General features: G+C 38.6%; 1 protein-coding gene across 4 annotated transcripts in view; it reads right to left on the reverse strand.

The window, feature by feature from the left end:
• The window catches only part of RUFY3 (RUN and FYVE domain containing 3), a 102,148-nt gene that overhangs the window by 38,238 nt on the left and 37,161 nt on the right, over nucleotides 1–26,749 (reverse strand). For 3 of the 4 annotated variants that reach the window (XM_025385059.1, XM_025385060.1, XM_025385062.1), the window contains 3 exons: nucleotides 5,970–6,143; nucleotides 4,978–5,095; nucleotides 4,073–4,174 (listed from right to left, as the gene is read on the reverse strand). In XM_025385059.1, coding sequence (XP_025240844.1) covers nucleotides 4,073–4,174; nucleotides 4,978–5,095; nucleotides 5,970–6,143 — 394 coding nt within the window. Of the gene's footprint in view, nucleotides 1–4,072; nucleotides 4,175–4,977; nucleotides 5,096–5,969; nucleotides 6,144–24,511; nucleotides 24,566–26,749 lie in introns of all 4 variants that reach the window. The other variant, XM_025385061.1, reaches the window with a different exon arrangement.

A 26,749-nucleotide genomic window follows, 5' to 3' on the forward strand; every position in this document is an offset into this window, starting at 1 on the left:
AATTACAAAAAGAAAGGCTTTAATAAATATTTTATTTTTAGATAATAGGTGGATGTTGGCAAGCGGAACTGGAGAAAAATTTTTTTTAAAGAAAAAAGATAATAGGTGCATGAATAGATTCTTTAGATAATAGTCTCGCAGAAAGACATGTGACTGAACAGTGTTGTGGTTGAAGCAGGTATTCAGACTTTTCTGACATATTTGTACTTGTGATGTACCGTCACATGATTTTGCAATCTTTTATGCATCTTAAAGTATTTGTTTGGTAGCTCGGCGTGGTAGTTCGCATCTGTAATCCCAGCACTTGGGGAGGCCAAGGCGGTTGGACTGTTTGAGACCAGGACTTTGAGACCAGCTTGAGCAACATAGTAAGACCCCATCTCTACTAAAAACAAAAAAAAAATCTGAATGGATAAAAATTATTGGCTGGGCACAGTGGCTCACGCCTGTAATCCCAACACTTTGGGAGGCCGAGGCAGGTAGATCACTTGAGGTCAGGAGTTCAAGACCAGCCTGGCCAACATGGTAAAACCCCATCTCTACTAAAAATACAAAAAAATAGCTGGGTGTAGTGATGCATGCCTGTAATCCCAGCTACTCAGGGGGCTGAGGCAGGAGAATTGCTTGAACACAGAAAGCGGAGGTTGCAGTACTCCAGCCTGGGTGACAGAACAAGACTGTGTCTCAAAAAAAAAAAAAAATTTCGTGAAGACCCATAGATAATTAAATACTGCTTATAATGCACCTAAATTACTAATACACACACAAAGAAACCAGTGATGTAATTCATATGATTTAACTATTGCATTCCTTGGTATTTACCCAAATGAGTTAAAAACTTATGTTCACATAAAAACCTGCATACACGTGTTTATAGCAGTTTTACTCTTAATTGCCAAAATTTGGGAGCAACCAAGATGTTCTTCAGTAGATGAATGGACAATGGCATATGACTTAGCACTAAAAAAGGGAACTATCGCTGGGCGCAGTGGCTCACGCTTGCAATCTCAGCACTTTGGGAGGCCGAGGCGGGTGGATCACCTGAGGTCGGGAGTTCGAGACCAGCCTGACCAACATGGAGAAACCCTGTCTCTACTAAAAAAAAAAAAATACAAAATTAGCTGGGCATGGTGGCACATGCCTGTAATCCCAGCTACTTGGAAGGCTGAGGCAGGACAATCGCTTGAACCTGGGAGGCGGAGGTTGTGGTGAGCCGAGATCGTGCCATTGCACTCCAGCCTGAGCAACAAGTGTGAAACTGTCTCAAAGAAAAAAAAAAAAAAAAAAAAAAAAGAAAGAAAGAAAACAGGGAGCTATCAAGCCACGGAGGAAACAAATGCATATTACTAAGTGAAAGGTGCCAGTCTGAAAAGGCCATATACTGTATGATTCCCACTACATGACATTCTGGAAAAGGCAAAACCATAGAGACAGTAAACCCCTGGAAACCACAGTACACTCAACAGTACGATCAGTGGTTATTAGGGGTTGTAGGACAGAGAGATGAATAGGCGGAGCATAGAGGATTTTTTAGGGCCGTGAAACTATTTTGTATGGTATAATGACATATGGATACATATCATTATACATCTGTCAAAATCCATAAAACATACAATACCAAGAGTAAACCTTAATGTAAACTATGAACTTTGGGAGATAATGATGTGTCGATGTAGGTTCATCAATTGTAACAAATGCACCACTCTTGTGGGATGTTGATAATGAGGGAGGTTGTGCAGGGGAGAAGGGTATATATGAAAAATCTCTGTACCTTCTACTCAATATTGCTATAAATTTAAAACCACTTTAAAAAATAGTCTTTTAGATTTTTTTAAAAAAACGAAACAGGCCGGGCGTGGTGGCTCACGCATGTAAACTCCACACTTTGGGAGGCTGAGGCAGGCGGATCACTTGAGGTCAGGAGTTCAAGACCGCCCTGGCCAACGTGGTGAAACCCTGTCTCTACTAAAAATACAAAAATTATCCAGGCGTGGTGGTGCATGCCTGTAGTCCCATCTACTCGGGAGGCTGAGGCAGGAGAATCGATTGAACCTGGGAGGTGGAGGCTGCAGTGAGCTGCGATCGCACCACTGCACTCTGACCTGGGCGACAGAGCGCAACTCACTTAAAACAAAACAAAACAAAAACCAAAAACCCAGTGACTTGAAGTATTCATTTTCAGTCAATTTGACGTGATTGAAACAACACTGCAATCAATTCGTGTTTTTTTTTTTAAAACGTTGTCTTGCTGTCGCCCAAGCTGGAGTGCAGTGGTGTGATCTCGGCTCACTGCAAGCTCCGCCCCCGGGGTTCACTCCATTCTCCTGCCTCAGTCTCTTGAGTAGCTGGGACTACAGGTGCCCACCACCACGCCCGGCTAATTTTTTATATTTTTAGTAGAGACGGGGTTTCACTGTATTAGCCAGGATGGTCTCGATCTCCTGACCTTGTGATCTGCCCGCCTTGGCCTCCCAGAGTGCTGGGATTACAGGCGTGAGGCACCGTGTCCGGCCAATCAATTTGTTTTCAACAAGTTACCTGGGACTACTAAAGGTCAACCTCAATCACTGTTAATAATCAATATAATTCACTGATATTAGTTCCTTAGTTATTTTCTGATTCTCTCTAAAAGATATTAACAGGCTGGGCGCGGTGGCTCACACCTGTAATGCCAGCACTTTGGGAGGCCAAGGTGGGTGGATCACGAGGTCAAGAGATCGAGACCATCCTGGCCAACATGGTGAAATCCCGTCTCTACTAAAAATACAGAAATTAGCTGGGCGTGGTGGTGTGCACCTGTAGTCCCAGCTACTCGGGAGGCTGTGGCAGGAGAATAGCTTGAACCCGGGAGGTGGAGGTTGCAGTGAGTGGAGATCCTGCCACTGCACTCCAGCCTGGTAACAGAGCGAGACTCTGTCTCAAAAAAAAAAAAAAAAAAAAAAGACATTAACAAATGACAAAATAGCACAAAAACAGTACATGAATGAGCTGCAAATTTACCGTTTCTCTCAAAAACTGATCACGTGCTATATTTGTTCTTTGATAGCCCCTGAAGGAAACTGAGTAGAACTGGAATGAACAAGGTTCTTTGACAGTTTATTGTCCCAAAAGCCTCACCTTATGAATTGGTCAGAAGCGGAATATGGCCGAATTCCAACATTCACACATTTCCAAATCTCAGCTAACTAAATGTCAGTTCCATGAACTTTCACAAAAACACATCTGTGTAATCACTATCCTGATCACTGGAATCCTAGAAATCAGTTCTTTCTCTCTTCCAATCTCTACCTGCACTTCTCCAAGGTAACTATTATCCTGATTTCTATCACCATAGATTGATTTTACCTATTTTTGACCTTTATACAATGGAATCATATAATAAAGATGGATAAAATAAAATAATGCTGTTTTGCCTCTCCCAGTTGTATCTATGATCCATCTGGAAGATTTTGTGATATTTTATATATATATATATTTTTTATAGACAGAGTCTCACTCTGTCGCCCAGGCTGAAGAGCAGTGGAACGCTCTTGGCTCACTGCAGCTTCTGCTTCCCGGGTCCAAGCGATTCTCGTGCCTCAGCCACCCAAGTAGCTGGGATTACAGGTGTGCACCACCACGCCCGGCTAATTTTTATATTTTTTTAGTAGACAGGGTTTCGCCATATAGGACTCCTGGCCTCAAGTGGTCTGCCCACCTTGGCCTCCCAAAGTGCTGGGATTACAGGTGTGAACCACTGCACCCGTCCAATTTTGTGCTATATTTGAATTTAATGCTACATATCAAGTTCTTGTCTTATTGAGCCTGGGCACATGCTAAGGTGCCTTCTGTTTTCTGGAGGTAAGTCTTGGCCTGCCCTGGAAAAGACCAATATATACCACAGGGACAGACAGAACACACATAACATAAATCATCCATTTGGGAGTATATGTGTGTGAGGTATGAGAGAAAGTATCAGTGAAGCTATTATGAATCAACTGTTTCTGATCCACAAAAATGGTGAACTTACATGGTTTGACTTTATACGATGTAGAACATACCAAGGAAAGAAGAAAGTTCAACGTGTTCATACCTGAGAAGTTCTTTCTTATTGATCAAAGCTTTCATATATTCTGAAAGTTTCTTTTGCATTAATGCCAAACGAAGCCAGGCTCTTCCTCTACCTACTGGTGTCCTACAAAAACACAGAAATCAAACAACTAAAAACACAAGCAACAGAAGCAAAGGCTACAGCAGAATCAGTTCACTTATTCTTGCTAATGGTGTTCCAGTGTAACAAGCACACTGAGGTGCTCCTTAGGACCTCTCCCAGCATATTCCTGGGCAAGGAATTTCTGTGTGTGGGCTAATGCGACCCAGGGGGGTGTTTGGGACAAATGCTTTCAAAAAGAATTACTGAATGTAACTACAATTTGAAGACTCAGCCTCTGGGAGACCCAACTAAAAATGTTCCATCAGATTAGTAATAGCAAATCCTTATAAATTCAGGTGGATTATATAAAAGTCCAAAGCATGAATGTGGACACAGGCAATCTAGGCCTCTATCTGATTAAAATTAAACCAGTCTCATTTGGGAAGGTGGTCACTACTTCGTAGTTCTAAGGCAGGCTACAGTCACTAGCTCTTCAGGTTAATTTGACAGTTGTTTTAATCTTGACTCTCAAACCCACTGAATAGCTTTTTTCCTTAAGTCAAGTCCAGCATGCCACCCCCTTAGATACAATTTCTTGAGACACACTAAGTGATTCCCCCAAGTGCTTTACAAAATAAGGAAATGTTTGGCATTTCAACAAAAAGACATCTCTTAGATGAATAATTATCCCTCAAGAGCACAATTTTCTTAATATTCTGTATACCAATTCTCTCATATCAGCACCTATTCAGGACATCATGCATTCTGGATTGGAAGTCTTGCTCTTCAAGGGATAGTTAATAAGAATGCTGTTCCCGAGAAATGGAATTCAACCTTAGACTTACTTAAGTCCTGGAAGATCTTTAACACTTGCTGTTATCTCTGCGGCTTCTGGAACAAGCTTTTCTACCAGTTCTAGAGGTCCCCAGAAAGACTTATTTTGTCCAAGAAAAGTTTTTTTAGCTAAGGCAACAAAAATAAAACAGTATTTTAATATTCTTTACAACATAAGCATTCTCTCAATACACACACACACACACACACACACACACACACACACAACTTTTCAGGAAACCAATCCCAGGTTATAAGATGGTTTTAGATTCATTCATGCTTGTAGAATAGATGATATTTTGTGAAAATAAAAAATTTTCTACTTCCCAAGACTCAGCCCTTCTTCTTTCAAGAACAGTTTGTGGCCTAGCCATATAATATAATAAAACATTTTAACAATTTAGTGCCTAAAATTGTGTGGTATTAATGAAGAAAACAGCTCAATAGAAAAGAATATGTAATCCAGAAATAGGCTATGGAATATTGGGAAGTTGGTAAGCATAGGCACACAGATTTTAAAAAAAACAACCAAACAAAAAATAACAGGAAAAGAATATTGAGAAGGCAGCAAGAAAGGAAACAGGGGTGAACAAGACCAGATACTGCCCTCAAAAGCTTATAGTTAAGTGGAAAGAACACTGAACCAAGAGTCGGGAGACCTGAGTTCTAGCACCTACTCTGCCACAACTCAATGTGTGACCTTGACCAAGTCATGTCTCATTCTGGGCAGGCCTATTTCCACCTGTCAAACAGAATTACTGTACTGGATTTGATTACTTATAATGGCCCTTCCAACTGTAACATTTAATGATCTGTATTTTTAAAGCCCTATAAGTCCACTGAGTCAATCATAACCCTGCTCCTATATAGACTCCATTCCAATGGATCAATATTATTAATTCAAGCCTCTTATTCTTTGGCTCTACAAAGAATGCTTTCTTCTATAGTATGCATTGCTAGAAAACAGCTGCATGCATATTAGCATTTTGGGACGACGGCCTACCTTTCAAGCCATGTTTCAGACAGTGTTCCATCACCACAAAGAATTGCTGGAGAGGTGCATAGTCAGAGTCAAGAGTCCTCCCCAGGTTCAGAGCTGATTCAATCAAGCCCTTGATACTCAGCTTGGCCATGTTCATGAGGTTCATGCGTTCGTTAGCCATGAGATAATTAGGATCTGCAGTCAAAGGGGAAGAAAATGAAGCCTGGTTACTAGAAATAGCACATTTTAAAATTCAGTATTGTATTCTTCTCCACCATGTACTCACTGTGAAAAAAATGCTAGTTTCCTTTAAGAATAGCCTCAATGAAGCGGTAAAATGAACTATTTTATCAAATCTCGAGCCTTTAGTTGTCTTTTCTTTCTTTTTTTCTTTGAGACAGGGTCCTGCTCTGTCGCCCAAACTGGAATGCAGTGGCATGATCATAGCTTACTGTAGCCTCAACCTTCTGGGCTCAAGTAACCCTTCTGTCTCTGCCTCCCACGTAGCTGGAACCATAGGTGCACACCACCACACCTGGCTAATTTTTGTATTTTCTGTAGAGACAGGGTCTCACTTTGTTGCCCAGGCTGGTCTTGAACTCTTGAGCTGAAGTGATATTCCCACCTCAACTTCTCAAACTGTTGGGATAATAGGCGTAAGCCACCGTGCCTGGCTGAGTAGTCTTTTAATATTCTCACCACGGCCTCTGCTATCACCCTAACCTGAGGGTGTCATAAATCCCTACTGTACTACCTTCACACTGCTCTCTCTGCTTCCATTCTTGCCTACCCCTCTCTTCTCTGCATAATTTGTGACGTGCTCTAAAAATAAAGTCCCAATGGAGGAAGAAAAGGGTAAAGGGCTTAAACAAACTTTGCATTATGGTATTTTATTATTCTTTAAACTATGCACTAGCATTATTAGTATAATGCAGTACTAGAACTTAATCAACTCCCACATTTTTAAGTCTTAGCACACAGTGCGTATGGCTCTCATCAACCAGACAGAAAACTATTTGGGGAAAGGGGCTAAGTGACACATTTTATTGTACTCATTACCTTCATTTATTGGTGCTTACACTGTGCCAGCACTGTGGGCTGCCTCTTACAATTATGATCTCCATCTCTCCTTACAACATGCTGTGAGACAGTCACCAATACAACAATTTTACAGGGAAGGAAAATGAGACTTAGAGAGTAAAGCTTCAACTGCTCTGCCCTGACTCACTGTATGACCTCGGGCAAGTCACCATCCCATTTTAGGTCACTCAAATAGTTCCAGCTGGTCCATGGGCACAGCCAGTAATCAATGACAGAGCCAGAGGCCAGACTCCTCCTGACCATTCTTTTATAGGATTATTTTACCTACTTACTCTCTCATCATATTTAGGTATTCTCCCTTCTTTCCGTTGCTAAAAAAGGCCCGTAAGAGCTAGGTGGACCAAGGTGTAACAGTTTATAAGTGGCAGAATCTGGACCTGGATCTGACATGAAAGCTAACGCTCTCTTTACCTTATGCCATGTGTATCCTCCCAAATACCAAATATACCAAATTTGTACTGAAAACTAAAGAAGGCCTAGAGCTCTATGACATATTCCATTTCTTCTTAGGAAGACTAAAAATACTAATAAGGCCATGGTTTCATAATACAAATAAGTCACTTAACAAAAAACAGACTGTTTAATGCAAATTATCCCAAGCAATTTTCTTCATACAATGTTTTTATTTATATCTGCTTTCAAAGTTAAACGAGCAGAGTCAAATGGTCAAATTCTAAATTAATCTTCTCATTCAGTTTAAGGACTTGTGGATTTGAAATTCCAACTATATAAATCTTGGTTTGTTGTCATGTTGTCTGAGGTTACTTTTGGAGAAACACTTTATGTGAGAGTCAGAATTGGTATACATTACCATTAATTCTTTCCTGCATAACAACAAATGTTTTAGGGTCATAGCTTAAATGTGGCTCTCTTTGTTTATGACAGATCAACTTGTCAAGGGTAGTATTCTCACAAAAGGACAGTAAAATACATGGAAAACTATGCCCTGACAGCCATGAAGAACAACTATCAGATAATTTCTATTTATTACCAGCATGTATATACATTCTAGTGTTTCTGACCTCCTATAACTACTCGAAAAAAGGAATAGAGCAGGGGTGTGGGTATGAATGTGTGTAGAGGGCCACAAGCCTTCCCACCTAACATCTCCAGTAGATGGCAGGAGACTATGGTTGGTGCTAGATAACTGCCTGCCCATAATGTAACTCTGAGGCATTCACTCTGCCTCAAGCCTGTAGACCATTAATTCAGGAACTTATAACAAGATTAAACAATGCTGCTAGTCAAAGTTTATAAGCTGATTCCAACATAGTGAGAACTAGTCATGTGGGGGAGAGATAGACTTGGGTTAAGTAAAAAATATCATATTGAGACATTTTTCCAGAAGTAGTGATAGATTTATACCAACCCATCTATATTTTCTCATGTTCTTCTTCTTATAATCTGCAGCAGAAATGTTTAAGACATCTGGCTGAGGTCTGGAGTGCATGAACTATAGACAGGTTAACTAGCGTCTATGGGAATTAAATTTCTGATACCATGGACGCTATAATCTATTTAAACTAACTTCCATCAAACACAAACAACCCACCCATTCTTTAAAAAACACTACTTGGCACTATTGACATTTTAAGCTAGATAATTCATTTTTACGGGGCTCTGTTCTGAAAACTGATTTTCACAGCAACCCAGTTGTGGGTAACACTAGATGTCAGTAGCACTGACAGCTGTTTTTGGTGGGTTAAGACAACCAAAAACATCTCCAGACACTGGCAAATAATCTTTGGGAGATTAAGTCAGGTCCTTCTACATTGAGAACTACTAATCTAAACAAATGAAAAGTCAAACAAAAATCTGTTATAGTAATTTGATGGTTAGATATAAGAGCTTAAAAGTAATAATTCACTCCAGTTAGAATGGCTATTACCAACAAGACAAAAAATAAAAAATGCTGGTGCGAATGCAGCAAAAAAGGAATTCTTATACACTGCTGGTGGGAATGTAAATTAGTATAGCCTTTATGGAAAACTATGCGGCGGTTCCTCAAAAAACTAAAAATAGAACTACCATATGATTCAGCAATCCCAATACTGGATGTTTATCCAAAGGAAAGGAAATCAATATGACAAAGAGATATCTGCATTCCCATGTTTAATTCAGCACTATTCACAAGATATGAAATCAACCTAAGTGTCATCAACATGAATAAAGAAATGTGGTATACACACACACACACACACACACACACACACACACACACACACACAAAATTCAGCCATGAAAAGAATGAAATCCTATGATTCATGGCCACATGGATAAGCCTAAAGGACATTATGCTAAGTGAAATAAGTCAGGGACAGAAAGATAAATACCACATGCTCTCATTCATATGTGGAAGCTAAAAAAGTTGAGCTCATAGAAGTAGAGAGTAGAATTGTGGTTTTTAGAAAATGAAAAGAGTATGGAGGAGGGGAAGATAGGGAGAGGTTGGTTAACAGATACAAAGCTACAACTAGATAAGATGAGTAAGTTCTAGTGTTCTGTAGCATTGTATGGTGACTATAGTCAATAATTTTTAAAATATTTTCAAATAGCTAGAAGAGAGGATTTTGAATATTCCCAAAATAAACAAATGAGTGTTTGAGGTAAGAGATATGCTAATTACCTTGATTTGATCATTACATTGTATACATGAGCCAAAATATCAGTCTGTACCCCTAAATATGTACAATTATTACACATCAAAAATTTAAAAAAGAATTTATTGCTCATTGTTAATTAACACAAAAGCTAAAATGAGTATTATTTAATGCTTATTATTGACATTTTTGTGCTGAATAGTATACAAAAGTATGGCTATTGAGTCTTGCTATGTTGCTCAGACTGGTCTTGAACTCCTGGCCTCAAGCCATCCTCCCATGTTGGCCTCCCAAAGTGCTGGGATTAAAGGTATAAACCACCACACCTGGCCTACAAATAATGTTGGCTGCTAATAATGAATATTAAATCATTAACCTGATTTGTTACAGAATATTTTCTATTCAACATTACTTGTCTTAAATCCTATTCAAGTATAAAATGATTTTGCAAAACTAATCTATCCTGTTAAAAAGGGCTGCAATGACCTGACAGAGTATGGAGGGGCTTCTGAGGGCAGGTCAAGTTCTGTTTGTTGGTGGGTGTTTATTACGTGAGCATGTTGAGTGTGTAACGTTGTACTGAGCTGAATACTTATAATATAGGATTATTTTCTGTGTATTTTGTACTTTTAACTATATAAAGTAAAAAAAGATTCTGTTATATTGTATAAGCCAGAAAGCCATTTTAAAACATGCACGACTTTCATGATATCATCAGTCAAGCTTTTCCTGTGAGTAAAATGATTTAAAATTTAAAAATGTTCACAACACTGGCATTTAACACTATTATTCCAATAGAGAACTTTCATGCAATTATTTTGTCAATACATATTGAACATCTACTATGTGTTAGATATTGTGTTTAATGTTAGAAATAACAGAGGTAATAATAGACTTAGTCCCCGCCATCAAAGTGCTTACTATTTATCAAAGTTGGTTAATACAAACTTATAGAGAACAAATAGGGCAGTGTACAGCAAACACCTGAAATTTCAGGATAAATGTAATCATATTTAACAAAGATCAATTTTATTCCAGGACAAATAATTTTTTTAAAAAATTTTTAACTTTTCAGATGGAGTTTCACTCTTGTTGCCCAGGCTGAATGGCATGATCTTGGCTCACTGCAACCTCCTCTTCCAGGGTTCAAGCGATTCTTCTGCCTCAGCCTCCCAAGTATCTGGGATTACAGGCATGTGACACCATGCCTAGCTAATTTTGTATTTTTAGTAGAGACGGGGGTCTCACCATATTGGTCAGGCTGGTCTTGAACTCCTGACCTCGAGTGATCCACCCGCCTCGGGCTCCCAAAGTGCTGGGGATTACAGGTGTGAGCCACTGCATCTCGCCCAGGACAAATAATTTTAAATGTTCCGTTTGTTTTGTTTTGATTTTTGAGGCAGGATCTTGCTCTGTCACCCAGGCTGGAGTGCAGTGGCACAATCACAGCTCACTGTAGTCCCAACCTCCCAGGCTCAAGTGATTCTCCCACCTTGGCCTCCTAAGTAGCTGGGATAATAAACAGGTGTGTGCAACCATGCCCGGCTAATTTTTTTTTTTTTTTTGTAGAGACACGGTCTCCCTATGTTGCCCAGCTGGTCTCAAACTCCTAAGATCAAGTGATCCTCTCACCTCAGCCTACCAAAGTAATGAGATTACAGGCATGGGTCATCATGCCCAGCTAATTAAATTTTTTGTTGTTGTTGTTGTTAAATGACATAAACCTATTCTATGGAAATGTTAGTTTTCTATATTTCTTAAAACTAAGATAATTGATATGTCATTAGTTTAGGGTTCCAGGCAGACTGTAAGCATAATACAATTTCCTCTGACATTGGGTACACTTCTGTGGAGAAGACTGAGAAGTAATTCAACTACACTGCAGTAAGAACTCCAACAAAGGCATATACAGGAGACCAGGGGAATATGCATAGGAGAAAGGTATCTGACCTGGCTCCCTATTTTTCCTTCAACTTTAGGGGCCAGGTGTGTTTCTATATCTATCTATTCTTAATGGCATCTCAGGTATCATATTTCTACTCAAAAATAAGAAAATTTACTTAAGTACCACTTTCTCTGGATTGAAATCTGTTAAAGGGGTTAGTAAAAAAAATTTAACCAGCCAGGCGTGGTGGCTCACACCTGTAATGCCAGCACTTTGGGAGGCCGAGGCAGGTGAATTAACTGAAGTCAGGAGTTCGAGACCAGCCTGGCCAACACGGGGAAGCCCCATCTCTACTAAAAATACAAAAGTTAGCTGGGTGTGGTGCTGGGCACCTGTAATCCCAGCTACTCAGGAGGCTGAGGCAGCAGAATCACTTGAACCCGGCAGGCAGAGACTGCAGTGAGCCAATATTGTGCCACTGCACTCCAGCCTGGGTGACAAGAGCAAAACTCTGTCTCGAAAAAAAAAAAAAAAAAAAACCATAAATTTACTTGTCCTCATTGCTACCTTTTCTTGGTAACAGTATAATCAATGATGAACTTCACTGAGTTAGGACTTGTCATCAGAAAGGATTAATATACTAATCTATGGAGTCAATTAAACTATTATATGACTTCAGGCAAGAAATCTCACCTCTTTGAAGCCTCAATTTCCTCATCAGTAAAATGAGAGGGTTGGGCTTGTTCAGTTTTTTCCCTTGGAAACCATGCACATTCATATCAGTCATAATGACATATAGAGCACTGATTCTCAAAGGGAGAGACATATTAATATACCTGGAACCACAGAAATGACATGTTCTGTTTGGAAAACCTCACAAATGACTGATACCAAATGAACTAGATCCTTTCTACTCTCTGGTCTTGGAATATCAACACTGGCATCACCATGAAAGCTTTTAGACATGGGAAGCTGTAGAGGTTTTGCACTTTTACTAGATCCCCAGGCAATCTGTATGTGCATTAAAGTTTGAGAAGCATTGACCTAGATCACTCTCCTAGCTAGCATATTATAATGCCATGATTTCACAGTTGGCTTCATCAAGGGCAACTAACATACATGTATATAAGTAGAAAGCCCTAGGAGGAAGGAAATAATAAAGATTAGATCAGAAAAAAATTAAACAGCAAAAACAACTACTGAGAAAAATCAATAAAATCCAAGGTTGGTTCTTTGACAAGATAACAATATTGACATTTAGCTAGGCTGATCAGTAGAAAAGAGAGAGGATTCAAATTACCAAAATCGGGAATGAAAGAGGGGACAGTAGTATTGACATTACAGAAACAAGGATTATAAGGGAATACTATGGACAACTGTACGCCAGCATACTAAATAATCTGGACAAAACGGACAATTTCTTAGAAAGACACAAACTACCAAAACTGACATAAGAAATAGGAAATCTGAAGAGATCTACAACAAGTAAAGATCCTGAATTAGTAATAAAAAAAAAAAAAAATAGCACACAGAGGAGGCCAGAACCAGAGCCTCATTGTTAAAATCTACCAATCATTTAAGGAATTGACACCAATCCTTGACAGACTATTCCAAAAATAAGAAGAGAGAACTTCCCAACTGATTCTATTACAGTAATATTACCTTGAGACCAAATCAGATAAAGATATCATAAGAAAACTATAGATCAATACTCCGTATGAATACAGACACAAAAATCCTAAACAAAATACTGGCAAATCAAATCCAGCAACATATAAAAAGGATTATATAACTGGACCAAGTGGGATTAATCACAGAATGCAAGGTCGGTCCAACACACAAAACTCAATCAATATAATACACCAAATTAACAGAGTAAAGAAAGACATCACATGGTCATTTCATTAGAAACAGACAAAGCACTTGACAAATTCCAATAGCCAATATAACAAAAATGTTAATGATATAAACATTCAACAAACTAGGAAGAGAACTTCCTTAGGTTGACAAAGGGCATCTACAAAAAACTCACAGCTAACAAACTTGATGGCAAAAGACTGGATGGTAAAAGACTGAAGGCTTTCTCAAAGATCAGGAAGACAAGGATGTCCACTTTTGCTACTTCTAACCAAATTGTATAGGAGGGTCTTGCTAGGGCAAATAGGCAACAAAAGGAAATGAAAGGCATCCAGTTTGAAAAGGAAGAAGTCAAACTATATTTGCAGATGACATGATCTTATATATAAAAAATCCTAAGGAATCTACACACACACACAACGTATGTAAATAAAATCAGTTTGGCAAGGTTGTAAGGTACAAGATCAACACACAAAAATTAATTACGTTTGTATACATTAGCAACAAACAATTCGAAAAAGAAATTTAAAAACAATTCCATTTATAATAGCACCAGAAAAATATTTACCAATAAACGTAACAAAAGAAGTGCAAGATTTGTACATGGAAAACTACAAAACTTTGCTGAAAGACATTTTAAAAGATCAGGCTGGGCGCAGTGGCTCACTTCTGTAATCCCCGCACTTTGGGAGACTGAAGTGGGTGGATCACTTGAGGTCAGGAGTTCAAGACCAGCCTGGCCAACATGGTGAAACCCCATCTCTACTAAAATTACAAAAATTAATATTTGCAAAAAATGGTGGTAGGATAATTGGATATCCAAATGCAAAATAATTTTTTTTAAAAGCTCAAAATAGATCTGAGACCAAAGTGTAAGAGCTAAAACTACAAAGCTCTTAGAAGGAAACACAGGTCTAAATATTTTATAACCATAGACTAGGCAATGGTTTAGCAACAAAAGAAAAAACAGGTACAGTGGACTTCATCAAAAATAAAAACATTTGTGTTTCAAACGACATCATCAAGAAAGTGAAAAGACAGCCCACAGAATGGCAGAAAATATTTGCAAATCAGATCCAATATCCAGAATGTATAAAGAATTATTGTGATTTAACAACAGAAGAGAAATAATCCTAGTAAAAAAGAATGGGCAAAGGCTTGAAATATACATTTCTGCAGAGAAGAGAGACAAATGGCCAGAAAGCATACGAAAAGATGCTAATTAGAGAAATACAAATCAAAATTATGAGATACCTTTTCACATTCACTAGGATAACAATAATAATTATTATTCATTGAAGGAAATGGTATTAGCAAGAATGTGGAAAACTGGAAACTTTTGTGCATTGCTTGTAGGAGTGTAAAACTGTCCAGCTGCTTTGGCAGTCTGGCAGTTCTCTAAAAAATTAAACATATGAGTTATTTGACCCAGCAATTCAACATTTTCAATATGAAAACATGTCCACACATCATAAAAATGCCAACAATAGAGACTGCAGACTACTAGAGGGAGGTGGGAGGGAACCAGAAAAGCTAATTGTTGGGTACTATGCTCACTACCTGGGTGACAGGATGAATCATACCCCAAATCTCAGCATCACACAATATACCCATGTAACAAACCTGCACATGTAGCCCCTGAAGCGAAAAAAAAGCTGAAATTATTTTAAAAATATATCCACACAAAATGTACACATTAATGTTCACAGTAGTAGTATTCATAATTTGCCCCAAAGTGAAACAAGCCAAATGTCCACCAACCGATAAAGAGACAAAATAAGATATGCCCATACAATAAAATATTATTAATCCATAAAAAGAAATGAAGTTACGATACATGCTACAACATGGATAACCCTTGAAAACATATGCTAAGTGAAAGAAGCCTGACACAAAAGGCCACATATTTTATGATTTTGTCTATATAAAATGCCCAGAATAGGCAAATCTACGGAGAGAGACATATGTAAATACCTGAAGAAGCCCCTCAAAAAAAAAATCTGCAGAGACAGAAAATAGACTAGCGGCTGCCAGTGGCTGGGAGGAGGAAGAATAGAGAGTGGTTATTAATGGGTATAGAGTTTCTTTTTAGAAAAGGTGTTGAAAATATTCTCAGATTAGGGAGTGGTGATGGATGCACAACTTTTTGACTATACTAACCACCACTGAATTGTACACTTTAAAGTGATAACCTTTGTGGTATATGAACTGTACCTCAATAAGGCTATTATTAGAAAAAAAAAAACTAAAGTTTTTAGATGTAATAATAATATATATCTTGTATGTATCCTGACTCAAATAAACCAACTAAAAAAAGACATATTTGAGACCATCAACGGATTTTGAAAATGGGCTGAGACACTCACTATAAGACTTTGTTGTCAATTTTGTTAGTTGTGACACTGAAGGATTTACAGGTGCTGAGATGTAATGTTTGGAGTTTGCTTTAAAATGCTCCAGAAACAAACATGGAGGTATTAAATAAGATTGGCAATAATTACTGAAGCTGGTGATGGAGATATGTGAGCTCATTAAGCTATTCTTTTTACATACTATAAAAAGTTGTGTAATTAAGCTGGGCATGGTGGTATGCACCCATAGTCCTAGCTACTCGGGGCTGAGGTAAGGCAGGAAGAGTTCAAAGCTATAGTGAGCTATGAGAGCTATGATCATGCTACTGTACTCCGGCCTGGGCAACAGAGTTGAGACTCTGTCTCTAAAAAAAAAAAGTTCCACAATTAAACAAGTAAAAAATTTAAAGTAAAAGTAAAATTCTGGCTGGGCACGGTGGCTCACTCCTGTAATCCCAGCACTTTGGGAGGCTGAGGCTGGCAGATGGATAGCTTGACTACAGGAGTCAAGGCCAGCCTGGGCAACAAGGTGAGACCCTCTCTCCATAAAACCAGAAAAAATTAGCTGGGTGTGGTGGTACACACCTGTGGTCTCAGTTCCTTGGGAGGCTAAGGTGGGAGGACGGCTTGAGCCTGGGAAGTGGGTGCTGCAGTGAGCTGTGCCACCACATTCTAGCCTGGGCAACAGAGTGAGATCTTGTCTCAAAAAAAAAAAAAAAAGAAAAAAACAAGAAAAGAAAAAAGACATTCTGCTTTCTCTTGCTCCAGGTCAAGGTTTAGCTGCTGGCCTCCTGTAAGAAACTAGTGTAGTTTCTTCTACCTGTGTATATAAACAACAACAACAAAAAAAACCCTTTTGATGGGCTTTAGCATTGAAATGAGTTAGCTTATTTAACCAAAACCATTCTTTTTATATACTCTTACTCATTCTTGGTTAGGTGTACATTTCTCTAATCTTTAATAGATTTAAAAAAAAAATATTAGCTTGCACAAGAGCTCCCTAGGAAACACACTGATTTCTTCTTCACTGGGCTCCCATATCATAATATAACAATTTTAGTTTTGGAAAGTTTCCCAGACTTCTTCAGTTTCCTTTACTTGAGCATTCCATGCTGCAGAAGAATACCTAGATTTCTGGAAACATTTAGAAGTTAGGACAACAGTTAACCTTCTTTGTTTTGATACAACGTAAGAAATTTAGGTGGTAAATACAACCCAAGAGTTCCTTGCTTTGCTCAATTTATTGCATAAAAATAATTTAAATGTTTTGGGCTTTACCTAGTATCAAAAAAAAAAAAAAAAAAAAAAAAAAAAGAAAAAGAAACAATTTAAATGGATGTGAGAGGGCCATGATACAATCTCGCAGTTAGATCTATGATCTAGAAGGGTTAGATCTATCTCTCTCACATTCCCTGAGTGATGTTGGGGGAAATTCTCATTCTTCCGTTTCATCTGTAAAATGCTGGGGGAGACAATCCTCCTTCCACCTCTTGTGTGCCTACATTTCTTTACTGGGTTATATCAAGACTATAAGGCCCTGATCACTCTTTCCTGGGCCATTTATGGAGCTGATAATGAGAGAGGAGGCTTTCCTACTGCTTCCTATAAAAACAATGGGTTCTCCCAACTTGGCCTTCTTCATCTGCAACACAAACCTACCACGTGTGAGCATGTCACTGAGTCATACAGTGTCACCCAATGGGACTCTGGTCCAAGAAGAACTGGCACAGATACGCAGATGCTTAGGCTGCTTGCATTGTCATAAGTAATAAAGTCCTTTGCCTCTGACCTAGGAGTCTTGTATTTTTTGCCAGTATCCAAGAAACAGTAAGAGGCTTTATTAGTTTGCTAAAGCAGGTAAACCTCAGATCTGACAAAAACCATGAATAATCACTGTCCTTAGTTTAACTCCCTGGAATACTGTACATTTGTACTCCAAATGAGATAACACCAAAAGTAATATGAATAAAAGCATGATAAATCTCAATATACTGCAGTACTTGAGGTAGATCCTAAATGTTGTGGTATCACAGAACACGCGAAGGACAGTATTCCAAGTGGTTGGAATGGGTGTGCGAGGTCAGGTGGAGAAAATAAGAGTGGAATGGGGAGTTCTCACTGGGGAGAACTCGAAAACACAGGTAGGGTAGAGTCAGATAAAGAGGTCTCTGAAACTAGACTTGGATATTAATGAAGGAAGCAATGGGAACCACTGTAGTTTTGAGCAGGGAATCAGCGTAACTAAAATTCTGTTTCGGGATGATTAATCTGAGAAGATTATGCAAAATGAATTTGAGGGAAGATAATCAAAATGATCTGCCATGAAGAATTGTAGTGATTCAAGTTTAGACAGTCATTAGAAGAGAGAAAGGAAATGAAGGGGTCAAGAATAACACCAAGGTTTTTGCCCTGAGAGACTGAAACAGTGTGCTATAAAGGGAAATGACAAAGGTGAGTAACTGTTATGGAGGTAAAGGGCAAAGTAAACTTGGTTTTGGATATCATAAAGGATATTTATGTGGAAAGATTTTCAACATATCATTTTTAAAGACAAGGTCTCACTGTGTTGCCCAGGCTGGACTTGGACTCATGGGCTCAAGCAATCCTCCCACCTCAACCTCCTGAATAGATGGGTCTACAGGAATGCAACCACCATGCCCAGCTTTCAAGATATTTTTGATTACATAGTTGTAAACGCAAATGGAAGTTTGGAGTTAGAGAGTCATCAGCATAGGACAATAATAACAATTAAGAGAAAAGATGCTTTCACAAGGAGATGTTTTAAAGAGAAATAGAAGTATGCAAGGTTACTAGCCCAGCCTTTAAAGTATGCCCACAATTATAGGCTGGAAACAGAGCCAAAACAGTCCTTTCAGGAATTTTTTTTTTTTTTTCCCCACACACCTAGATAGTGGCTAGAGTACAAATGGATATATACCAGAGAGGCAGCACAGGATACTGGAGTGTCTTTCAAACAAAGGTCACAACCCTTTATTGGGTCACAAAATCAATTTTATGTCTTATATAGTAAGGTTATGTATTGTTTCAGGAAACTTTTAAGATACATACAAATAAATGATGTGTGTACTGAGTTCTGGATGAAGATGTATTTTTACAGTGGTTCTTGTGTCAAATAAGTTTAAAGAACTTTGGTGTAGTGGTTAACAGCACAAGCTCTAAAGCTGGCCTGTGGGAGTTTGAACTCTATTCAAACTCTTCCCTAGCTGGGTGACCTTGGGAAAAGTTTTTTCTCTTGTTGCATTTTCTGTTTTGAGATAATGGAGGAATCACATGAAATTGTAAGAAATAATATAGAGAGATACTATGTACTTTTAACCTAGTTCTCCCAAGGGTATCTTGCAAAACTGTAGTACATTATCACAACCAGGATACTGATGTTGAATTACAGTCAAGACACAGAACATTTCCATCACGACAAGGATCCCCCATATTGATATATATGCCCACATTTTATAGCCATGCCCACATCCCTCCTTGCCCCTACCCCATCCTCAATCCATGCCAACCACTAATCTGTTCATTTCTATAGTTTTATCTCTTCAAGAATGTTATGTAAATAGAATCATATAGTACGTAACCATTAAAATTGACTTTTTGTTACTCAGCATAATTCTCTGAAGAATCATTCAGGTTGTTGCACGTATCAGTGGTCTGTTCCTTTTTACAACTGAGTAGTATTCCACTGGGAAACTTTCTTAACCTCTGTATGCGTTACTTTATCTATAAAATGGTGACAGGGTTCTGAAGGGTAAACAAGTTCTTATATGTAAGCATTTAGAAGTGCTTGGAATATACTAAGGAAAAAAGTTGTTAGGTACTGCAATTATTATGGTCTTCCATATATACATAACCTTTTTTTTTTTTTTTTTTTTGAGACAGTCTTGCTCAGTCACCCAGGCTGGAGTGCACTGCTGCAATCTCAGTTCACTGCAACCTCCACCTCACAGCTTCAAGTGATTTACTTGCCTCAGCCTCCTGAGTAGCCGGGACTACAGGCATGTGCCACCACCCCTGCTAATTTTTTCTTTCTTTTTTTTTTTTTTTAGGAGTCTTGCTCTGTCGCCCAGGCTTGAGTGCAGGGGCATGATCTTGACTCATGGCAACCTCTGCCGCCCTGGCTCAAACGATTCTCATGCCTCAGCCTCCCAGGATCTGCGATTACAGGAGCCTGCCACCATGCCTGGCTAATTTTTTGTATTTTTAGTAGAGACGGAGTTTCACCATGTTGCTCAGGCTGGCCTTGAACTCCTGGCATCAGGTGATCTGCCCACCGTGGCATCCCAAAGTGCTAGGATTATGGGCGTGAGCCACCACGCCCCACCAATTTTGTTGTTGTTTGAGAGGGAGTCTCACTCTATTGCCCAGGCTGGAGTGCAGTGGCGCGACCTCAGCTCACTGCAACCTCTGCCTCCCAGTTTCAAGCAATTCTCCTGCCTCAGTAATTTTTTGTATTTTTAGTAGAGATGGGTTTTGTCATGTTGGCAAGGCTAGTCTCGAATTCCTGAGCTCCAGTAATCTACCTGCCTCGGTCCCCCAAAGTACTGGGATTATAGAAGTGAACCACCACTCCAAGCCATTATTAACACTTTTATTTAACTTAATAAGCTTACTGAATGATGATGTGGCACAGTGCTAGAAGCTAATAAAATCTCTTAAGATATGTTTCTTCTGTTTTTCAACATGCATCAAGTCTTAACACCCTCTGCCCCCAAATGTTAAGGAACCAGTATGCAATTTTGGTAGGTAAAATTTTACACAGGTATATTATTGCCTAAATTCAAGTACTGTCCTGACCATTTTAATCCTCAGAGTGACGGGCAGTAATCCGGGCAACTGCAAATTTACAAAATCTGTTCAAAAGGCTTGTAATGAGTACAGACAGGAATTCGATATTTATTGAAAAATGAAAGGTAATAAGCTATGTGCCTTTTATTATTTAATTTAATGTTCATAATTTCCCTAGTGAGTTTCAAAACATTTTAGACACAAATTACTAGCATATAAGGAAAGGAGATGCAATATAATAGGTGTTGTACATAATACAATTCTACCCTAAGAAGACACTTCATATTCTAGTAGATGTAAGTTACAAACACATAGAATATGAAACTAATCATCACTGTAAAAAATAGTTCAGGTCGGGCGTGGTGGCTTACACTTGTAATCCCAGCACTTTGGGAGGCCAAGGCGGGTGGACCACGAGGTCAGGAGATTGAGACCATCCTGGCAAACACAGTGAAACTCCATCTCTACTAAAAATGCAAAAATTAGCCAGGCATGGCGGTATGCACCTGTAGTACCAGCTACTCAGGAGGCTGAGGCAGAAGAATCACTTGAAACTGGGAGGTGGAGGCTGCAGTGAGCCGAGATTGCACCACTGCACTCCAGCCTGGGCAACAGAGTGAGACTCCTGTCTCCTAAAAAAAAAAAAAAAAAAAATTCCAAAGGGCTGGGCGCAGTGGCTCATGCCTGTAATCCCAGCACTTTGGGAGCCTGAGGTGGGCACATCACCTGAGGCCAGGAATTCAAGACCAGCCTAACCAACATGGTGAGACCCTGTCTCTAATAAAAATGCAAAAATTAACCAGATGTGGTGGCATGTGGCTGTAGTCCCAGCTACTCAGGAGGCTGAGGCAGGAGAATTGCTTCAATCCGGGAGGTAGAGGTTGCAGTGAGCTGATACCATGCCATTGCACTCCAGCCTGGGCAACAAGAGTGAAACTCTATCTCAAAAAAAAAAAAAAAAAAAAAAAAAAAATCAAAATAAGAAGCTTCAATTGTGACAGAACTGAAACAAACAAACAAACAAAAAAACAAGTACCAGTTCAAATCTGCAACCCACTAGAGTCTGTTATTTTAAAAATTTTTAGGAGGCCAGAAGCCAGTGTTAACACTTTATCTATTAAAAAGCAAACTATAGCCAGGTGCAGTGGCTCAAGCCTCCAATCCTAGTGCTTTGGGAGGCTGAAGTGGGAGGATCGTTTGAGCCTAGGAGTTTGAGACCAGCCTGGGCAATAAAGTGAGACCCTGTCTCTACATACATTACATACATACATTCATACATTCATACATAAAAATTAGCCAGGTGTGATGGCACATGGCCTGCAGTCCCAGCTACTCAGGAGGCTGAGGAAGGAGCACGGGAGTTCGAGGCTGCAGGGAGCTATGATCATGCCACTGCACTCCAGCCTGGGCAACACAGTGATACCTCCTCTCAAAAAAATAAAAGGAAATAAAAGCCAACTGTTATGGCACATCTACAATAACAGATGAGAAACAGAATTGAAACAGCTTAGCAGTTGAAGGTCTCCAGAAAATATCTGAGCCTGCATATATCATCAGCTTTTTCTGAGTCTGAAACGAGGATTCTCCCCAGACCCTGAATTGCTATTGTGTGTTATGTGCAGGTGATACTCCATAATGTATTTCTTCTTGGTACTAGCACTTATTTATAACATCTCCAAGTTATGTAATACAGTTGTGTGAAATGCTGGAATTTTACATAACTGTGATTGAGACCATGAGGCAAGAAAAGTAGAGAAGGATATCAAGAAGAACGAAATGATCTAAAGAGTTGAAGTGAAGCCATCTCCCTCTCCCCATTCTCATTTTTTTTCACACTGCATTTCAGAAAGACTTTTCTGTAAAGAGGATCTTGATCAACATTACCATATATTACTTGACTGGAAATCTATTAAGATCATCAAGGTACTGACATAATCAACATTTTCTGGATATTTTATGTACTATACTGTTAAAGTTCATCTCCTCTCCCTTTTGGAGTTCACCTATAATAACCATCCACAAAAATTCCAGCAAAAACAAAATTTAAAAAAGGAGTCTGACTCTCACAGTAGGCTTGACTCTTACGTTATTAATACTTTGTATTAAAGAAATAGAATCTTGCCTGTGATGAGTCATGGTAAAGTTCTTAAGAAGGGGATAAATTTTATGAAGCATTTTTTCTTTAATATCTAGTCTATCAAAGGAATTAAAGCCTTAAACCTGGTGGTGCCTAGCCAATAACTATTAATAATAATAATGATAATAGGCCAGGCACAGTGGTTCACACCTGTAATCCCAGCACTTTGAGAGGCCAAGGCAGGTGGATCACTTGAGGTCAGGAGTTCGAGACCAGCCTGGCCAACATGCTGAAACCCTGTTTCTACTAAAAATACAAAAAAATTAGCTGGGGATGGTGGTATGCACCTATAATCCCAGCTACTTGGGAGGCTGAGGCAGGAGAATTGCTTGAACCCCAGGAGGCAGAGCTTGCAGTGACGTGAGATCGCTCCACTGCAGTGCAGCCTGGGCGATGGAGTGAGATTCTGTCTCAAAATAAATAAATAAATAAATAAAATAATAGCAGCCAACACAATAGTAAACATTACACACTAAATGAATCAACACCCTTCTCTTTTTTCTTGTCTGTGAACTGTCAATTAACTAGACAATACTGATTTGTTCTTTCACTGAATTATATGTAATCAGTTATATTAAAAGCAGAATCAAAGATGGCATAAAAATAGTCTGACAAAAGGAAAAGAGATGACACTCAGGATTTCAGAATTCACACATTCAAAGGCAATTGCTGAAGAAGAAGATACTCTTGGGCATCAACAGAGGGGAAAGCTGCCTTGATTTTGTTTGGTATGACCAGACCTACTGAGGGTAGTACTTATCCTGGGTCTGATTAAGGATATCAAGAAGTTTAAGACAATCTCTGTTCTCAAGGAGTTTACCCTTTAACTAGGTTGATAAACACACAAGAATTAGAGAATAAGTAAAAAGTCTTCATTAAGCTCCAAGTTCTGCAGGAGCAAGTGAATGCAGAAAAGAATGTGGGCCAAAGCTGTCAAAGAGTAAACTGTGGAAATCCTATAAGGACTGAAGGGTTAGCAGGTGGCACACCTGCCATAGGCACAGGAGGGGGAAGGGTGTAAATACATGAGATGTCACAGGAACAAAGTAGGAGAGGAGGACGTGGGCAGAGAAAGGTCAGTCTGGGCAGAGTGGTGGATGTGTATGTGTCAGGGGTGTGTGTGCTAAAGCAAAGTGGGAACATGTAAAATGATAAAGTAGAGCCAAATCTCAATTTTTCTATTTTTAGTATAAAATGTTTAAATCACCCTGAGCTCCCTACAGTTAGCTGCCTTGATACAGAAGAAACACTGATTGGTTTGGGGAACCTTTCCACATTAGAACATACATGCTACTTTAAAAAGATAATCACACCATTCCATGTTTCAGTCTTTTGCATGAAGAAGAAAAAATTAACAAAAAATAATTATACCGGAAAGGAATGCTATTACATGACAAAGCTGAAAGTGTGTAATGTCATGGAAATCTACAAATCAGAGCAACATTCCAGGCTAAACACTAGATTCCTGGGATCTGTTTGCTTTTGGCTGCTGTGAAATTCACAGAAATACACATACATATATTTATATGAGTAATAAAATTTACACTGTCTCAACAAGTGAAAAAAACAGCCATAGCAAAAGCTCGATGTAATCTTGAAATAATGTCCCTTTTAAACATGTTATCAGCAAATATCTTTAAAAAGCAACATAAACATACATTGACACTATTTTACTTGGAACCAAAACATAAAGATTTCCCACTTATTGCCATGGGAAATAAAACCTAAAACTGACATTTCCTCTTATGGAAAACAATTAAAAGGTGGTTAGAAAATTTTAAAAAGCAAGGAAAAAAAAAGCTGAAAGATGTTGGTGTGGCACGCACCTTCTGTATCATCGCGCATTTGCTCCACCAAATCTGTCAAATCCTCCCAAGAGTCTTTGCAAACGGCAAAAAGAAAGGAAAAGAAAGATAAAATGTCATGCAAGCCCAGAAAGAAAAGTGCTATTAAAAACAAGATTTCCATAGGGATAACTGAAAGGGAGGTTCCTAGAATTCTTTCTACTTATCACAGCGATTAACAGTGACAAGGGCTGGGACTACAACCAAATAAGCAGAGATAGCAACTATGGTTATTAAATATGTTTCAAAGCTAAGATTAGTAATTTCAAGGTTTCAAATAAAGGGAAACAAAGATGCATATCCTATTAAAAAGCAACACAGTTTTTTTTCCTATTGAAAATCAACGGCTCTTTGTATTCTAAGTGTAGGCAACATTAATCTAATTCAACATTTATTTTGATCACTTCAGGGAACTGAAACGTATGTGCAATATATTTCTTTTAGATTCAGGACAAATATTATGATGCAAACTAGTGACTTTTCTTAAAAAAAAAAAAAATCCAAATACTTTTTCCAACTCCCCCTCCCCCAATTCTCCTTCCCCAAGTTTGAAGATACACAAAATAAATCACATATAATTCAATAAAGTCAGATGTTTATTCAACGCACAGAACTAGCAGGATCTGAGGCAGTGACCTACAATCACATTAATATTTCTGCAGGAAATAAATATTCAGATTAAGTAAAATAAAGTCTATAAATAGCCTCAAGTAAATTCACATCATGTTTTATCACCAAATAAGTTCAGACAAATTTATGAAAAATGCTTTTCATTTCCAGAGTTTTTTTTTTTGGAATTAGGTATCTATATATGTAAACCAAATGGCAAGTGTCTCATACAGAAAAAAAAAAAAATACTGTGAGTTGGCTACTATTATTTTATAGTAAATTAGTGCTGAAATACATTATATATAGACATATTTGCACAAGTCATTTTCAGGTACAATCCTTTGACAATATAATGTGCCACAAATCTATACTGTGTAGGATTACAGATTCATGAGAATGGACTCTTACCATTCACATTATTACTTTACAGACTTGCTGTGACCTTGCAAAAGTCAACAGAGGGAATATTTTCATTTAGTTCTTTATTGTATTTAATTAGAAACTCTATTTGTCACCTACTAAGATAAAAGCCTACCTTATTAAAGCAAAAAAAAAATATATAAAGAGCCTCCAAGATTTGTATAGAAAAATGCTCTGGAAAGTGAATTTCTAGGTAGGAATGTGTGGTAGATACCAGGGATCTCTGATTTTTCCTTGGGTATGTCCCATCTAGAGCATTTTTCTGTTACAACCAGACATATTTTCTGTTTTCTTCTTAAAACAGAGATTAAAGTTTTAAGTATCAGAGTGATGTAATTGATTTAAGCGAACTTTTCTCCCCTAGAAAGTAAAAGGTCTATCTTTCCCATGTAAGTTGCTCTCCACTTTACCTTGCCATGCTCAGGACTTTACAACAATAGGTATCATGCCATTCTTTTATGCCTCAAAGAAAGATTTGTGAAAGATTTTTAAAAATTGTGCCTTCTAGAATATGTTCATATTATTAAAACAACATAGTTTAGAAATGCTGAGTGGACTGTAGCATGTATAGTGCCAAGCAACTGGTCATAAAAGATTGCGACCATTACTTCATTCCAAAAGCCTGGATTAAATGGTTTAAAATGCTGTACCCAACAAAATTTGGTAACCGTATTTTTGAGATGCATACAAATATCGTTTTTTTTTTTTTTCAGTCAAGAGTTAAGAGAGACAAAACCAGGCCTGGTGGGCTGAGGCAAGAGGATTATCTGAGCCCAGGAGTTTCAAGGTTAGCATGAACAACATACTGAGATTTTGTCTTTTTTTTTTTTTTTTTTTTTTGAGACGAAGTCTTGCTCTGTAGCCCAGGCTGGAGTACACTGACATGATCTCAGCTCACCGCAACCTCCACCTTCCAGGTTCAAGCAATTCTCCTGCCTCAGCCTCTGAGTAGCTGGGACTACAGGCGCACACCACTGAACTCGCCTCATTTTTGTAATTTTAGTAGAGACGGGGTTTCGCCATGTTGGCCAGGCTGGTCTTGAACTCCCGACATCAGGTAATCCTCCCACCTTGGCCTCCCAAAGTGCTGGGATTACAGGCGCAAGCCACTTCACCTGGCTGAGACTTCATCTCTTTAAGGGAGGAGAGTGGGGGAGAGAGATATAGATGGACACAAGGCTGGAATTGTAT

This window comes from Theropithecus gelada, chromosome 5, assembly GCF_003255815.1.
Source record: "Theropithecus gelada isolate Dixy chromosome 5, Tgel_1.0, whole genome shotgun sequence".
Lineage (NCBI taxonomy): Eukaryota > Metazoa > Chordata > Mammalia > Primates > Cercopithecidae > Theropithecus > Theropithecus gelada.